General features: G+C 34.4%; 1 protein-coding gene across 2 annotated transcripts in view; it reads left to right on the forward strand.

Moving 5' to 3' along the window:
- Positions 1 to 342: 342 nt before the first annotated feature.
- Positions 343 to 19,436, forward strand: part of LOC130051864 (uncharacterized) — a 47,476-nt gene continuing 28,382 nt past the window's right edge. The window contains exons 1-4 of one of the 2 annotated variants that reach the window (XM_056154832.1): positions 343 to 1,912; positions 2,906 to 2,977; positions 8,610 to 9,202; positions 12,377 to 12,594. In XM_056154832.1, coding sequence (XP_056010807.1) covers positions 2,922 to 2,977; positions 8,610 to 9,202; positions 12,377 to 12,594 — 867 coding nt within the window. In that variant the 5' untranslated portion in view covers positions 343 to 1,912; positions 2,906 to 2,921. Of the gene's footprint in view, positions 1,913 to 2,886; positions 2,978 to 8,609; positions 9,203 to 12,376; positions 12,595 to 19,436 lie in introns of those variants that run through there. The other variant, XM_056154833.1, reaches the window with a different exon arrangement.

The raw sequence follows: 19,436 nt of genomic DNA on the forward strand, positions 1-19,436 counted from the left end.
TTGACTGACAAAGAAGGTGGGCACCCCTCATCCGCCTTTGGTTTCATGTGCCCAAGTCCCACCCTGACTCGGATATAGTCTATATATAGCCAGATCAGGATTTCCTTTGCACACATCGTGAGCGCCGTATTTTGAATTTATTTTCATAGGATTTTTACAAGTATCGTGTGCAGCTATTTTAGTTTAACAGGTGAATATAATGATAAATATAAATGGCTACTTAACATTGTTTTACAACAAAATTTGCGACATTAGGGCCTATATGAAGAATAATTTACTATCACTTTACCATAGACATATAATATGTGTCTATGACTTTATTAACATTTAACGTTTGTTTTAAATTTTGTCGCCAACAAGGAAACCAAGTGTTTCATTGGGGAAAAAAAAAATCATCTCCCAACTCTTGCATGAGCATAACTAATTGGTTTATTTCACCTGATATAAAAACTTGTAATTTCAATATCGCTCCACCATTTGCTTTGAACATTCTTTTTCAAACGGAAAAAGGGGGAGGGTGTCTGATAATGCAACTTTCAACATATAAAGTTGGAGACCTATTCATCTTAAATTTATTTACTTATATATTCAGAGAAAAACATTCTAATGAGAAGAGCTTCACATGACTATTTCATAGTCAAATTTCATCATGTTTATACTAAATGTACTACCGTCATTATACATTCAACGTTTTGCAGGATTTCCTCGTCTTCACCGTCCTTGCAGTTTGTCTGTAGTCAAAAATAGTTAAAACTGCATCTGGTCGAAGATTTAATTTCATAAACCCAATCCGGGCATTAGTTTTTACCAAAGTAGAATGTATACGATAACGAAACTGATCCTCATCAACCCCCGTAATGACATAAAATGATTGTCAAACAACTTTGAGTTCTGTGTTCTCGGTGTATTTCACAGCCAAGTCTTTCTGAACGTTGGATCATTTAGACAAAAGTATATACAATTGTAGAAATACCTGACTTGCTACATTACAGTTGAATGTAAGCACATTGAACATTTTGACAGCTAAAACCCGCAGTTGTTAGTATAAACAAATGATACACACTTTGCTTCAGGCTGGTCTCGTTTGACGTCATCAAGCAAGGGAGATAAGTCAGCTTACTATTTTGATACTTTACACAACAGCAACATTTAACGGTCTGTAGCATCTGTTACCTTGCGATTTTTTCTGAATAACTTATTTACATATGTTAAGTAATTAAAGAAGAATACATTTTCGTGCAATACAAATTTTTTTTGAAAATCGTCTCCTATGACCTTTAATTGACATCAAACTTGGTACATTTGTACATCCTAAGAAGTAGATGACCCCTATTAATTTTGAGGTCACAACAGGCAACGAAATTAAGGGGAAATACTTGCTAAATGTTGTTAAAAATTGAAATTACAAGTGAAAAATCACAAGTGATAGCAACTTTTTGCGAGTGAAAAAGAAAAAGATCTTTTGTCTGGATTTCCTCGGTTTATTGGCTATACTTTGAAGTTTACAACAATTTTGTCTTGTGCATAGAAACGCTTTACAGAATGAATATACAAGTATTGGAAAAAGTAAACGTGGATCGAATAAATAACTAAGGCCAAGGTCATCTCAGTCAGTGATGTCAAAGATGGCCTACTTCAAGCACACTTCGGACATCTCGGATAGCAAGCATGTTGATTTCGTCCGTGTTTACATGAAACAACACATGAAAACTACACTGTTAGTGTCACCGTTTGCGGGTTTTTTTTTTCAACTAGAATTTTTAGATGAAATTTCCAAAAGTTTTGAAGATATAGTTTGAATTGGCGGGAACAGTCTTCAAGATTTCACCACATGATGTTGTAAATAGGTGGTAGATCTCTGGACAGCGAGTACACCACACAAGTGTACTCTATGACACTCACCATGCACCGTGTATGTTGTTTGATAATTCATTAAATTTTAAATGAAAGAATTCTCAATCTTAGTTTTATTATTGCACTTTAAAGAAGATTTTAAAAGATTTCCCCCATATTTTGATATAGAGACATGCTTGTTTTCTTAAATTCCTGTAAAACAGCAATCAATTGACAAATGCTAGTAAAAGTTGGAAAATAATCCACTAGCTAAAATTTGCTAGTAGTGAAAAAAGTCACAGGGTCAAGGATCATGCAATCCACTCTCGACATAGGAAGATATTGTCTGCTTGATGTCTTGAATTATTTTGGCACTATGTACTATTAACTGAATGATACATCATGGTGTGTAACCCTTTTCAATTTTGCACCATGGGTGGCATACATATTTCTGAAGCCTTTTTATCTCCATTGCCAGCTTAAACTTTTCACATTTTGACCCTTTTCTCCAAAACCATTGGGCCAATTTCAACTAAACTTGGCACAAAGCATCATTGGGTGAAGGGCTTTCATGTTTGTTGAAATGAAGGGCAATGCCCCCTTCAAAGGGGAGATAATCACAAAAATGTAAAATAGGGTGTGGTCATTGAAAAATCTTCTCAAGAACCACTGGCGATAGGAGCTGAGATTTACATGAAAGCTTCGATCCTGACATAGTGCAGATTTGAGTTTGTTAAAATCAAGATCCCCGGGGAATCAAAGATTAACATATTTATATATAGAAAAAAACTCTTTAAAAATCTTCTTTTCATTAGATCCATTGGGCCAAAGAAGTTTACATTTGCATGAAATCTTCCTGACATAGTGCAGATTCAAGTTTATAAAAATCATGGCCCCTTGGGGGTAGGTTGGGGCAATAATAGGAATAAAAGTTTTACATGTGAATGTATTTGGATAATCTTAAATATGGGCCTAGGTGAGCAATATGGCCCGTGGGCCTCTTGTTTGTTTGTTTTCATTTTATATAACAAGTTGACTTAAGAAATAAATGAAATTTACACTTATATTTCAGTACACCATGAGTAAACATGTGGACAGGAACTTTAATACCCGTAGTTGTCGTTGCTGGTGTTGCCATTACAGTGTATGTGTTATACAGTAGGTCTAATGAAAACAAATCTGATGTAACATTCTCATATCAAGATACAGTTACAGGCATCAAGCTTGTGGCTGAAACTTGTGTGGTAGTCTATATATATGTATGTACACTCTATTAATTGAAGTTCCTATATATCGAAGTGTTTCTTGTCAATGGTGTAATATTTTATTGCATTGATTTGACAGTAGAGGTAGTTTGGTGGTTTAGTGACACTTGTGTTAGGGTGACAGGGTTGTAAAAATTCTCTAGGTGTTTTATATACATGCCAGTCGAGTGACAAGGGTTAGGGTTAGAGTTAGCAGGATAGTAGATAATCTCAGTCAAGGTATATAGAAGTATAATATTGGTTAATGTATGAAAATTCACTAAAATTGTTTAGTCCACCCCCCCACCCCCCCCCCCCCCCACCCCCCCAGTCATATTTTTGGTGCCCACATTGCAAACAATTACATACTAAACATTAAATAACTCTTTTCATGAAAATACTACCTTGTTGACGTCATAAGATTTTGCAAACTCAAAGATTTAACTAGTTCTAATTGTAACAGGGAATGTTACATTATTATGTTCCCCAAACCTAATTAAAAAGTGATATCATTGTAAACCTATAGCCAAAAAAAAACAGTACCATTTTTTAGGCTTTAGTACTTTTGATATGGTCATTTCAGTACCAAATAATGAAAGAAAGCCATGCACGTGCACATGAGTATGATTATGCACTTTTGTTGATATCATTCAACGGGCATTTGTATTATATACCCAAAGTATGAATTTCATAATGTTTGCATCATATAATAAAATTACAGTGATTTTAAAATCGTCCAATCAGAAAAGAGCACACGTGCATGCACATGCTGAGCTGTAATTTTGTAAGGTGTACCAATAGACCTTAAAGGGACTGATTCACGATTTTCCACAAAATTTTCTTTTTCACTTTTAATGATCAAAATCAATTGTCTAATGTGTTTAAAAGATTTCACATAAAAATTAAGGTTATACATTATCACAGAAGCTCATTTTAGAGAGTTTATTATTTGTTTTGTAAACAAAGATTGCGGTGTGTTATATTGTTTACGAAATTTTCAAAAGAAATGGATATTGATCTAAATTTATCATTTCTTTCACATTTCAAGCATTTTGGGGTAAAATATGTCATGTAAAAGTTAAAATTTGTGACTATGCAAAATTAAAATACTTTATATTACAATATCAATATTTCACTCGTTTGTTTGTATACATAAAAAGACTCGAGTCTTTGTTTACATAACACAGATTTAAGGTTAAAATATTGGTTTTATTCTTGCATTCAGAAGGTCAAAATTTTGGCTGTCAACATTAAATGAGTTATATTTTTTCATTTTTAATATCGAAAATGAAAATCATTTTTATCAAAAATCGTGAACCAGTCCCTTTAAATCTCAACATCAAAAGAATTTTATGAAAAACAAAAACGGCGTCCTTTAAAAAATGAACAACAATGCGTGTGCGTTGGCATTTTTAGCTCTTCTGAGCCGAAGGCTCAAAAAGCTAATCATATGGCCATATGTCTGGCGTGCGGTGTGCGTCAACTTTTTAGCACACCTGAACCGAAGGTTCAAGTGAGCTATTCTGATCACATTTTGTCCGGCGTCCGTTTCTCTGTAAACTTTTCACATTTTCGACTTCTTCTCCAGAACCACTGGGCCAATTTCAACCTAACTTGGCCAAAAGCATCCTTGTGTGAAGGGCTTTCAAGTTTGTTCAAATGAAGGGCCATGTCCCTTTCAAAGGGGAGATAATCACAAAAATGCAAAAATAGGGTGGGGTCATTTAAAAATCTTCTCAAGAACCACTGGGCCAGAAGAGCTGAAATTTACCTGAAAGCTTCCTGACATATTGCAGATTCAAGTTTGTTCAAATCATGGCCCCCGGTGGTAGGATGGGGCCACAAGGGGGGATCAAAGTTTTACATACGAATATATAGGAAAAATCTTTAAAAATATTCTTCTCAAGAACCACTGAGCCAGAAAAGCTGATTTTTACATGAAAACTTTCTGACATAGTGCAGATTCAAGTTTGTTCAAATCATGGCCCCCGGGGATAAGATGGGGCCCCAAGGGGTGGATCAAAGTTTTACACACAAATATATAGGGAAAAACTTTAAAAATCTTCTTCTCAAGAACCACTAAGCCAGAAAAGCTGAGATTTACATGAAAGCTTCCTGACATAATGCAGATTCAAGTTTGTTCAAATCATGGGCTCCGGGGGTTGGATGCCCCCGGGGCCACAATAGGGGATCAAAGTTTTACATACAAATATATAGGAAAAATCTTCTTCTCAAGAACCACTGAGCCAGAAAAGCTGAGTTTTACATGAAAACTTTTTGACATAGTGCAGATTCAAGTTTGTTCAAATCATGACCCCTGGGGGTAGGATGAGGCCACAAGGGGGATCAAAGTCATACAAATATATAGTTAAAATCTTTTTCTCAATATCCACTGAGTCAGAAAAGCTGATATTTACAAGAAAACTTTCTGACATAGTGCAGATTCAAGTTTGTTCAAATCATGGCCCCCGGGGGGTAAGATGGGGCCACAAGTGGGGGGGGGGGGGGTCAAAGTTTTACATACAAATATAGGAAAAAGCTTTAAAAATCTTCTTCTCAAGAACCATTGGGCCAAAGAAGTTGACATTTACATGAAAGCTTTCTGACATAATGTAGATTCAAGTTTGCAAAGGGTAGTTTGGGCCATAATAGGGACTAAGGTTTTACATGCAAATATATATGGAAAGTCTTCAGATATGGGCCAAAGTGACTCAGGTGAGCGATGTGGCCCATGGGCCTCTTGTTTGGAAAAAGGGCTATATCTCAAGAACCCCTTGGCTTATTTTTGTCAAATTTGTCACAGGGTATCCTTGGCCCAAGGTTTTTCACTTGTACTAAAACTAGGGATGTGACCCTTTAACAAGGGGAGATAATTAGAAAAATGCAAACAAAAGTAGTGGTTGCTGAAAAATCTTCTTCTCAAGAACCACTGGGCAAATTATCACCAAACTTATGCATAAGGATGAGGATAGGTTATAGATAAAAAATTGTTCAAGACATCTTCCTGGGGTAAAGGGTGTGGTCTCAAGGTCACTTGAAAGTTGACCTAAAATTTTGTTTTGTTAAAACTTTGATATTTTGCTAAGTATAAGGACTAGGATCATCAAATTTTGCCAGTTGATGCATCTTAGGATCTAATATCATGCTGTCTCAAAAGTAGGTCATGGTGACCTACTTTTTGAATTTCACAGGTAATTATTATTAAATGGATTTTGATGCAAATCTTGGACACTTTTGAACCTATGATCATCAAAAGTTGTCAGTTGATGGATCATGGGACCTTGAACTGCGTCATGTGAAAAGTACGTCACCATGACCTACTTTCTGAATTTTATGGCTAATCATTTATGAATACATTTTAGGTTGTTATTTCAGATACGGAGAGGTTTAGAATCATCAAACCTTGTAAGCTGATGTGTCTAGAGGCCTCAAAAAATATTTATTAAAAAAAGTAGGTCACAGCGACCTTCTTTTTGAGTTTTTCAGACATTCAAAGTTCACATTTTCAATTTTAGATGCATATTTTGGACACTATGAAAGCTAGGATCATCAAACTGTCAGTTGATGCATCTTGAGTCTTCATAGTTTGTTGACTAAAAAGTAGGTCACCGTGACCTAGTTTTGGAATTTGACGACTATATTTGAATATTTCAGATACTATTTGACTTAGAATTATCAAACTTTGTCAGTTGATGCATGTTGAGTCTTCAGAGTGTGTTGACGAAAAAGTAGGTCACCGTGACCTATTTTTGGATTTTGATGGCTAGATTTCAATATTTTCAGATACTATTTGACATGCAATCATCAAAATTTGTCAGTTGATGGGTCTTGAGTCTTCAGAGTGTGTCGACCAAAAAGTAGGTCACTGTGACCTACTTTTGGAATTTGACGTTTATATCTGAATATTTCAGATACTATTTGACTTCAATTATCAAACTTTGTCAGTTGATGCATCTTGAGTCTTCAGTGTGTCTACCAAAAGTAGGTCACCGTGACCTATTTTTGGACATTTACATTTATATTTTCAGGTACTCAATTTGACTTAACATCATCAAACTTTGTTAATTGATGAATCATGGTTAGTGAGATTTTTTTCCTGTTCTACAATGTATCAGAAGACCGATTCTAGGCCCATGGGCCTCTTGTTATTAGCTCAACTGAACCGAAGGTTCAAGTGAGCTTTTCTAATCACATTTTGTCCATCGTCCGTCTGTAAACTTTTCACATTTTCGACTTCCTCTCCAGAACCACTGGGCCAATTTCAACCAAGCTTGGCCAGAAGCATCCTTGGGTGAAGGGCTTTCAAGTTTGTTCAAATGAAGGGCCATGCCCCTTTCAAAGGGAAGATAATCACAAAAATGCAAAAATAGGGTGGGGTCATTTAAAAATCTTCTTCTCAAGAACCACTGGGCCAGAAGAGCTGAAATTTACCTGAAAGCTGCCCGACATATTGTAGATTCAAGTTTGTTCAAATCATGGCCCCAGGGTGTTGGATGGGGCCACAAGGGGGGATCAAAGTTTTACATACAAATATATAGGGGAAAACTTTAAAAATCTTCTTCTCAAGAACCGCAAAGCCAGACAAGCTGAGATTTACATGAAAACTTTCTGACATAGTGCAGATTCAAGTTTGTTCAAATCATGGCCCCGGGGGGTAGGATGGGGCCACAAGAGGGGATCAAAGTTTTACATACAAATATATAGGAAAAATCTTCTTCTCAAGAAATACTAAGCCAGAAAAGCTGAGATTTACATGAAAGCATCCTGACATAATGCAGATTCAAGTTTGTTCAAATCATTGGCCCCGGGGGTAGGATGGGGCCACAATAGGGGATCAAAGTTTTACATACAAATATATAGGTTAAATCTTTAAAAATCTTCCTCTCAAAAACTAATAAGCCAGAAAAGCTGTGATATACATGAAAGCTTCCTGACATAATGCAGATTCAAGTTTGTTTAAATCATGGGCCCTGGGGGTTGGATGGGGCCACAATAGGGGATCAAAGTTTTACATACAAATATATAGGAAAAATCTTTAGAAATCTTCTTCTCGAGAACCACTGAGCCAGAAAAGCTGATATTTACATGAAAGCTTTCTGATATAGTGCAGATTCAAGTTTGTTCAAATCATGGCCCCCGGGGATAGGATGGGGCCACACGTGTGTGGGGGTGGGGGGTCAAAGTTTTACATACAAATATAGGGAAATTTTTTAAAAATCTTCTTGTCAAGAACCATTGGGCCAAAGAAGTTGACATTTACATGAAAGGTCTCTGACGTAGTGTAGATTCAAGTTTGCAAAAATAGTGGCCTCCAGGGGGTAGTTGGAGCCATAATAGGGACTAAGGTTTTACATGCAAATATATATGAAAAGTCTTCAGATATGGGCCAGGGTGAATCAGGTGAGTGATGTGGCCAATGGGCCTCTTGTTTTTATTGCGCCAATATATAGATAAACATACTAACTACCTATTTTAAGAATCATGTAAATTCATTTTGTTTGTTAATATTGAGATTGTTTTATTGTATTTCAGAATGTTAGGTGGATTATTTTTTGTTGATCCTGACCCAGATGAAAAAGTCCTGAAACAAATTGACATTCAGGATATGAAAGAAGTGATACAAAAAGAGATTCAGGAAATGATACATAAAGAGATTCAGGACATAAAGAAAAATCAGAGTGATGAACAGAAGGGTGGACAGACGAGTCAGGTTGAACAGTACAAAAAGGGGGAGTTGGAGGTGACTCCTGAAATGTTGAGCAGCATCATCAGCACTGCAGTAGAGAAGACGATGAAACAACAAAACGATCGGATACAAGAGAAGTTAGATATACTGAATGATCTAGAGGAAAAATTAATAGAGAGACTGGACGAACACAACAGGAAGGAGGAAACTCCAAAATTAGGATATCAGCCATCCCCTGAAAATGACATCGGAGAAAAACTGCACAAAATTGAAAAGTTGTTACTGGAAAGAAAATCGAATAATTTTAATTATAGTTATTATGTTGACATAGCTATGACGAACATTTCCTCTGCCATATCAACAATCAAGAATCTCTCAGATGAAGTGTATGTTCTTATTTCTTCAAAATCGGCACCACTATTAAATGCTGTGTCTTTCGGTAAGTATATGTAATTGCAAGAAGTCATCCCCCCATTCCCCTATTTCATCCATTGATTAGCCATGTTAGTAGGTCTGAAACGATACGCCCCCTTCACGATACGATACATATTGCAATACTTATGTCACAATTCAATACGATGCAATTTACAGAAGAAACCAATAATAACATTGAAGAAAAGTTTAATTACCAAGACTTACATTCATAATTTTAAAAGCAAAATGTTTCCAAATTGCCAAATGGTAAGATGCATGTTGACTCTGTAGTTTAAATTGATTAAGTTTATTATTATTTTCGTAAGACTCAAGGTAAACAACAGTCTGAACGTTATTTGATGCTATTTCGTCCCTCATGCAAGTAACAAAATCATTACAGGCCGAACCTGATATATTTTACTGAACCAGTTTGTAATAAACGTATGAATTGAACATTGAATCGAGGACTTATATTGAACAGTATCGATATTTCGGTGAATTGTTTCAGCCCTACATGTTAGCAAGCCAAAAACAATAAACATGTAATTTGAATTGTATATATACATTTGTAGATTTATTGCTAGCTTTTCTTTTGAGGATGAGTGAAAAACAGTTGAAACCAAGCTTCGTTATATCCAATAAAAATTTTATTTTCCTCTGTTAGTGGATTATATCACTTTGCAATAAATGGGAATTCATTATTAGCCTGTTTGTTATAAGCGTGTACACACACAAATCACAAAGATGTTTTATATACATTGTTACAGAATCAGAAAAATTGTGGCCAACTTGTACAGCGATTTTAGACCCATTTTGGTTCTGTATATCGGCCCTTTCCCCTCCCAAAAATTACCAATTTTTTCCCCAATTTAATTTGCACATAATTTTCCCAATAATAAAAACTGGTGCAAAACGTATTTGTTAAAAAAATAAGTTTTGATGCGAATAGTTTATGTACGTCATGACAAAGATGCATTAATTTTAGATGATTTAGAAAGAAGTCGAAAATTTTAAGAGCTTAAAGAAAAGAAAGTTAGATATGTAAAATAAAAGAAGAATGGCATCAATTTGTGTTTTATTTCTTGTTTGATATGATATATTAAAGGACACATCGCATGTTTCTAAACTTATTAATTTTTTCAGCAAAATGAATTCATTTCATGCCAAAAACTACTTTACATGTGTTTTTTAAAAATGAAACAGTTTGCGTAGTTTTCGAGTTTGAAAGCGATGACATTCAAATCTTGCGATATGCATATTTTCTTCGATATTTTATGTGCCATTATCTGTGACGTCATATGCGACCTCAAGCGAAAAGATTTGAAAACATTTGTTGTCCATTTCATAAACAAATTTAATTGACAAAAAAACCAATTATCACATTAACGGCTTGTAAATAACACTGCATTAGGGTGTTTTGTGCTGTTTAAGGGACAAGACATGAATATTTTTTGTCGGCACAATGACTTTGCCATAAAACCCCCCAGTAGAATTTGTCCCTGTACTTTTTCAAACAAGCACTTGGACAAAGACGTAGATAAACTGCGAGAAAATGGTTCTATCGAAGCTACGCACTGTTACATATAGGCCTACGGCATATGCTTTCCGTTCTGCTCTCAAATTCAATACATACTCGCACCAACTGACCTTCACCTTGTAACAACATATATAGACAGAACTTGTGTTCTCAGTTTCTACCAACTAGTAGTTTTCAAAAAGAAATTTAAAGATAAAATATAATTGAACTTTCAATTATAAATAATAAAATATGATATTTCCCCACTTAGAATTGAATTGTAATGCTTTCATTTTTTTTAAGGAACGCGTATGTAACAACAACAGTACTCCGCGCTCCCACTTCCTAATTAGCAACGTGTAGATTAAAAAAATAATGATTAATAAAATTGCTTGAATAAAATAATTTAAAAGTATTGTGATTTTCACCACAAATTTGATCATTTTCAATTTTATTTTTTCGAAATGCACCCGTGACAGTAGGCCTAGTTGTCAATGATACGTAATCGTATCATAATTTAGGCCTATCTTATCCAAAAATAAATTTAATAATAATTGCACTGTTTATTTTAGGAAAGCAACAACGCTAATTACAGTTGTTTGAAGAAATGGCATTACCAAATAGTGTTAGACAGCGATCCCATGTAAACATTATTTACTCGCAAATTTTATGCAGACTTTATACTCGTTTGGGTCACTATTTGTATGCACTGGTAGCTAAAAGATAAAAGACTCGGGGAAATTTGTCAACATTGAAATAAATGTTATCCATGGTAAGTAAATTAGGCCCTTAAAACCCGAGTTTTTAAAAATATCTAACACTACTTTTACAACAAGTTGATCGACGAAAGTCGCATATGACGTCACTGTACCACGTGACCACCTATCTAATTAACTAGGCTTTTTGAAATCGGGGCTTAGATTTAAGTCTGTATTGTGGCTAATTATCGCAATACTTCAGCGAACGAACTATTACAATCAATTTCTATAAGCATAAGGAAGACAAAATGCATATAATTCTACAATGTCTAGGTTATTCCAATTTGATCAAAATGTTGACAATTTTTCCCAATTCGAAAGCCACAGGACCCTTTTGAAAAATGTTGAAAAATCACTGATGTAGATCTATGCATGTCATGGTCCCTGTGTCTATCAGAGAACTATAAGTATATATAATGCATGAGATGGGCTTCATTTTTTCAAGGTGACTTCATTGGTGCTCAAGTTAGTAGAGTAAATATTCTAATGTTCTTTCTTACTCCCAATACTCCAACTAATTACATCCATCGTTTAAAAACCGAAACATGCACAGTATCATAACAAAACCGACATATTGCTATCACAGTAATCCTGTAGAAGGCGTTCAAATACCACAATACGTCAAGACTTCAAATTCTCTTCGTTTGATTGCAAATCGGGTAGCCCGAGTATAAAACGAAGTCGCCCAATGAGAAATGCACTCAAACAAATAAACAGTATGGGCCTTAATATGCATAATAGGGCCTCATGTTTATCAGAAAAATGACATGTATATTAATCCATGATATGGACATCATGTCTGAGAGAGAAATGATGTACATGTGCATGTTGTTATATGTATGCATGAATGATCAGGGTCTCATGTCTATCAGAAATTACCCGTATGTTATCAGATGATATCTTTAGACTTCGTATTTCTTTGTAGGATATTTCCAAGATCATCCTATCATCCTATCAGTCATCGCCTTTGTCCTGTCATTAGTCTTGGATATTTTAGTTGTGTACTGCCTATGTCGAGTGTGTTCAAGGTTCCGCAGAAGAAAAAAGATTACGAAACCGGAGGCCATCAAAATTGGCGGAAAAGAATTAAAACATGTGTTCACTTCAAAACCACCCTCCTTCTCATCTGACTCAAGTTTAAAGGTTTGCATATATGTTTAACATGTTCAATTTTTGATATTGACATTTAAAACAATTTTGGATAAGATTGATCTTTTTTGTGAATAAGACAGAAATCGGAAGAGACTCTGCCTGAAGACATTTGAATGCCTTTAGATTCTAAAACTTAAGTCTGGAGATAGATAAATAGATTGAGTGAGTTTTAGGGCTCTGTCATACGATGGTGCCCTTTAGTAATCACTTTGTCAGTCTGTTTGTCTGTCCATCTGTCAGCACTAGCTTTCTATGGCCAAATTAAAAAAAATGCCCTTGTTTCCAATCACCAGACCGACCCCCATTTTTGTCGATATCTATTTTATTTATGTTCAAATCTCCAAATCTGTGATTTACAGCTCTGAATTCGACAATTCAGTGAGCTGGGCAATAAAATTACACAAATCTATGCAGCAGACTCTTTAAACCTGATGTCAACTTATATATAAGAACTTGTCTAATGTTAGGGGAGGGTTCATACAGACTAAGCTTGCTGCCCAATCCCATCACTTTATTGAACAAATATAAATATTGCTGAAGGATGTTCTCCTAGTTTGAATTTTTTCAAAAGTATCAAACTTTTTGGATAAACCATTTTGACTGATACATCTTTATCAGAACGACATTTAAAACATAAAAAAAGAATGTTAGTGAGGACTTTAAAGAATTACAGCCCTTCAAAGTTGTCCATTTGCTGAAACTTAATTTTTCTTGAAAATCAATTTTCACAAGAAACACTGCAGCAGGGTTAAGGTGTCCCGAGTAAAGTTAAAACAAACATCATAAAATGTACCTCGGTGCACTTCATACTATATGACGTCACAATATGAAGGTACGTCACGACGTACAGGTCTTTAGTTGTATCGCGGGGTAAATGTCATGTTTTCTCGCTATTTATTGCCGTTATCTAGTGTTCAAGCTGTATGTGTTTAAATCTGTTTGTCAGATGATTTTTTTCCACAGTTTTCTTCGATAATATATAAGGCCAATTCAACTTAATTGATAGATTATCATCCCTCCCTCCCCCCCCCCCCCCCCTTCTAAAATTGGCCCGCCCCGAATTCTTTTATTTTGTGAAACTTGCGATTTCTGGAATATTTTCATGTCCGACTCCAGTATTCACACTTCTTGTTTACATTTCCGGTATAGCAACATGAAAAGCCACGTGAAGAAAATAGATTTACATGGTTTTCTTAATTTCTCGCGTTCTTACAGGCGTAAATCTTGAAGTTAGGTATATTTCTGTTTGAAATTAAAGCTTAACCTGGAATGATGTCTGTGAAAATAGCATAGATTGATATCCACCTGGCATTAAATGATGCGCATCTGTTGAAAAAAAAATCATGTCTTTAATATTTTTCTCAGAAAATAGAAATTAAAAAATAAAATCCTCCCACCCGCCACATATGTTTTGTTGACCCTGGGTGATAATCTACTAATTAAGTTGAATTGGCCTAAGTCTCATATTTTTATACCCCCTGCAACAAGTTGCACTATCAGTTTATAATGTATTATTAAATAAATAATGTACAAATGACTCTGTTGAATTGGGGAAGATGTCAAAGTTTCTGTTCAAATTCCTTAGTTTAACAAGAGAACTACCTATATAAGTATTGTTTCATCAATCTTCATTTTAACTGTTGAATAAACATTTGAGGGGGTGTGTTGGTGATGTTTTCATAACAATAACAGGCACACTGGTCATCTCTGGTCCCAGCCTATGCTTATTAACACCTGTCAACTCTGCTTCCTGTGCTCAGGTAATGTCCAGCTACCTTTTATTCTTAATCTGTCCAGGTACATGTATTAAGAGGTCTGTTCCCAATCGTCAAGCTATGCTATAGAACTGTGACCTTCTGGTAGGTACTGAAGATATTTCGGTCAGTTTCAGCAAACCAAATATATTAAACTTATGAATTACATTTGATTATCTAATGAAAAATATTAATCAACAATTAATCCATATAATGAAAAGACTTAATTTATCTTTATCTTTGCAAGAAATGTACAAAAATAGGAAAATGGACAGTTTAAATCACAATTGACCAGTATTGACCATTTGGGGAGTATTGACCGGGACGGTTAAAACCACTGGTTAAAACCGGGGGCGGTTTTGACCGCCCAACCCTGTACAGGTGAAAGATGACGATATTTTATTTCCATCAAGGCATATTCAGAAAGGTAACTAATTGCAGATTTAGGATTTTGATATGGAAGGTACAATATTTTGCCTCTTTTAGATACGATTTGGATGTGAATGTGGAAAATGCCCAACATTTGAGTTGAGATAATGGAAATTGCTATATTTGAGAGAATATTGTACCGATCCGTATCACTCTTTAAATTTACCATATCAATGTCGACATATCAAGCCCAAACTGCAAATAATTTGAGTGCATCTTTCACCTGTACCGAGTTGATAAACAACTAAAAGTCACTTGTATGACGACATAATAGTTAAGCAAAGTATTTCCCCACGTGATACGATGTTTGTTTATGTATTGACAAACGATTTTTACTAAAAATATGCGACGCTTGAAAGAATTTTACTTTTATATGAATATGCTGTTATTACTTGTTATTTTACTCGGGACACCTTAACCCCGCTGTGACACCATAAAACAAATATGTAGCAGGTCTGGCATTCGTATGGTCTGTACTTCGCGTTGTGTTTGTTTTATTTTATTTTTTAGTGGCGACTTCGAAACGACCCAACTACGCTATGATTTTAAACTTTGAAAATAAACTCAATAGAAATGAAAATAAGATAAATAACACTTTACGAATTTATTGTCAGTATGAATGTGACAAAGACAAACTCCTAAATCCTAGAACTTAGCCTATAAAATCAAGAAATCTCCCAACCCAAAGGTAATATAATTATTTAGTAAGTTACAAGGGCAAAGTATAAGGACAAAACGGACGAACAAGACGTGATTCCTGTATAGGAAGATTGGAAGGAGAAATGTAGCTAGCAAGACCAGCTGTCTCGCTTCAACGAATTGTTCGCTGCATGGCTTTATATAGCAAATTAAATAATAGAAACTCATTAAAGTTATTGGCTAAAAGATAAAGTGGGCATGGTCAAATACAACTGATGAATAATTTACATCGGGATTGAAATTCAGAAGTGAAAGTAAAACCCAAACTACCACAAATATTAAGGACAGAATAATCTTGACTTTCTTTTATTTCATGAAAATTAAGCATAATTGATTATTTCAATAACTCTTACATAAAATATATCACCAATTTTACAAAAAATCAAACATTCATTAACATAATTTGATGAAATATCACACAAATTTGAAGACCTATTTCATAAAAAAATTCAACCTATGAAGAATATCTGTATCAAACTTTATGAAATTACTATAATGTAGATTGGAATCGTATTTTTGGTTAATTTAAATGAAAAAAATGTGTGGGGTAGTGTACATTGGAGCAAAGATTTGAACCATTTTGTGTCCCCACCCCCCTTCTAACACTGGCATACATTCTAAACAATAACAATATACGATTTGTTATAAAATGTGTATTCTTCAATTCATATTTACAAATTCTATATATTTATTTCATTATATGATAAATAGTCAGAAAACAAATAATATATGCATATATACAATACTAATTCATTTATAACTAAAGAATGTGTAAAACATAATGGCCCCGCATCAGCATTTTTAAATTTCCATGCACTGTGACCTTGATCTTTGACCTTCTGACCCCCAAATTGATAAACATCTTCCTTTCTTTGTACGTATCCATATAATGTCCAAATTTGGTTTGAATAGAATGCAAAGTACTTGAGTTATTATCCAGAAACCAGTGTTAACAGTCAACTTCCATGTGCATGGCCATGTGGAAGAAATCTGCACTTCCTGGTATGGTTCCTCATATGATGATAGCACGACTCATCCCACTCACTGTGGTTACCAAATGGATGTAGCTATAAAGCAAACATTGGAACTCAATTTCTATCAATACTGTAAAGTCCTGACAATAGAGCAGAAGATACTATTAGGTTTACCACCAGACTGCTAATACACCAACTTCAACTATATAACTTTGTCTAGCCAGGGATTATATTTTAATGCCTTGCTCAACAAATTGTTACACTAAAAGAATTTTTTATGCAAAATGTTATATATGAATTTGATTGTGCTTAAATGAATGTTTATGAAATATATGCTGAAATTCTAATCAGGATTTTTTTAAATATGCATTTTCAATACCCTATAAACAAATTTTAACATTAAAACTTTTTGACAATTATACTTTATAGGAATAATCAAAATAAAATTTTGATAAAAGGATTTAATTTTCCAGAACTGATCATAATTCTTTAGATGGGAGAAACCCCCTTTTCCCTTTGAATTGTTTTTAATTAATTAAATTCGCTGTATACGTTGGCGATTTTTTAAAACAATGATATAGATTACACTTTTTAATCAAAATGATGCTTCAATAATCATAATGATACATTGAACGTTAGGAGAGAGATTCGCTCATGACCGACTAGGCGGGATTGGGAAGATCGCAGATCAATTTAGGCACAGATCTACTTTGTAGATTTCATTTTCATAAAAAAAAAATTCTTGTATATTGAAAAACTTACAAATTCATTCAACACTATATCAGCAACTTCTGGTTTGGGTACTACATCGCTAACATTCTTCCATTCTCCCCTCTCGTCTGACACTATGTACAGTACATACTGTACGTGTCACCAAGTGTGTGGTTGTGCCTGCTTGTCTGTAATTTTCTTTGTCTGCCACTCACTTGTGAGAATATCGGATGCAGCCTGATCTATAACTGTCCTTTTTATACGCCCGTCTTAAGACGGGCCGTATTATGTTATGGCCTTCATGTCCGTCCGTCTGTCCGTCCGTCCGTCTGTTAGCTTTTTCGTGTCCGGCTCATAACTTAAATACTATAAGGCCTAGAATAATCAAACTTTGTCAGTTGATACATCTTGGGTAGAAGGTGTGTCGCACATTAAAACCAGGTCGCTGTGACTTTTAATTAAGAAGATATGGCCAAATATGGTAAAACCCTGTCCGGCTCATAACTTGAAAACTATTTGATCTAGAATCATGAAACTTGGTCAACTTATGCATCTTAGGTAGAAGGTGTGTCGCACTGTACTTTAAGGTCACTGTGACATTTAGTTGAAGTGATTTTTTGAAAAAAGTATGTTATAATTGGTACAATCCCTACTCATATAAGAGTTTTGTAGAAAACCTCATTCAAAAATGTTACATCAAGAAAACACATATTTCTTTATGATATACTGTACAGCTTTTTTTAGCTTATGTAATGTTTCCTTTGTTTCTAACAATAACATGAGAAATTCCACTTGTCCCATGGGAGTAGCATGCAAAGGGCATTTTGACAAGACTAATTAATGAGTTTTGTGTAGAGCATCTCTGATCAACATGATCAAGCAGGTGTTATCTTTATCTCTAGGGAATTGGGCAGAGAGATCTTAGCCTCTTAATTGCAGATATACCAGAAATTATTTGTGAAAGTGAATTTGTTTGTTGTGGTTAGTCTTTATTTTCAAAATTAATTTGACATTGTACTATATAATTTTTTATTTTTTTTCTCAGCAACCTATATGCAGAGTATCATTTCTCACTAAGACAACAAATGGTTGCAATATGTATAAAGGCCTATTTCAATGATTAGTATTTTGATGTTTTGTTATGGCTGTGGCATTGTTCAGAAAAAAGATATACAATGAACAAAGCTGCAGATTGGGCATTTGTGTAAATCTGAACAGATGAAATAGTATTGCAATAACCATATTAAAAAATGTTAATTCAAGAAACTACACATTCTTCATTATATACACTGTACTATACAGCAGTATATAACAAACAAATTATTTCTTTTGTGTCAGTAACAAGAGAAATTTCCCTTGTCCCATGGGTGTAATTATCAAGCAATTCAGGAGGCATTTTGCTAACAGAAAAATTGCATTCTATCAAATTACAGATTAATTAATGAGTTTAGAAGATTTCTGTTACAGCAATCTGATCAAGGAGTACGTGCTATCTATATCTCTTGCAATCAGGAATTGGGCAGAGGAATCTGGCCTTCTAATTGATCTGTCAAATTTTAGAACAGTTCTAATTGGTAGCCATTACTTTGAAAGTTAATTTGGTATAAAGTTTAAGAATTAATATGATATTGTAAAATATATTTTTATTTTATATCTCAACAACAAGGTGCAGATTGTTATGTCTCACTAAGATGACAGTTTTACAGTCTAAGAATAGACATAATGACTAATGTTTGATGTTTTATTACGCAGTGCATTGTTCTTCATTCCTTAAAATACAATGAGCAAAGCTGCAGATGTGCATTTCTCAAGTCTAACACAACCAGTTGAGAAATATATGATGTATTATTTTTTTCTAATTAATAACTACACCGTAGGAGATGCACCAGTGTTTGAAATAACCGTTTTTAATCTATATTTATTTATATTGACATCACCATGCATATTTTACTTTTATACTTGAAGATTTGACAAAGGCAGATACTGATATATGTATTTTTTGATATGTTGAATAAATCAACCTTTTTGAGTACTCCCATTTATTGTAAGTTGTTTGCTTGGATAAAGGGCTATCTTGCACTTTAATCATTTCATTGAAAACATTTGGGAAAATGTTTTTATATCCTTTTAAAAATCATTAAGCTTACATTATCAATATTTGAAGCAATGTCACATGAGGTCATAAAGTGGGTAAGATTCTTAAAGGAAGGATGACATTGGTTCCATGCATACCTATCTCTTCATGGTGATATGTTCATGTTAACAA

The sequence above is a fragment of the Ostrea edulis genome, chromosome 2 (genome assembly GCF_947568905.1).
Source record: "Ostrea edulis chromosome 2, xbOstEdul1.1, whole genome shotgun sequence".
NCBI classification, from domain to species: Eukaryota; Metazoa; Mollusca; class Bivalvia; order Ostreida; family Ostreidae; genus Ostrea; species Ostrea edulis.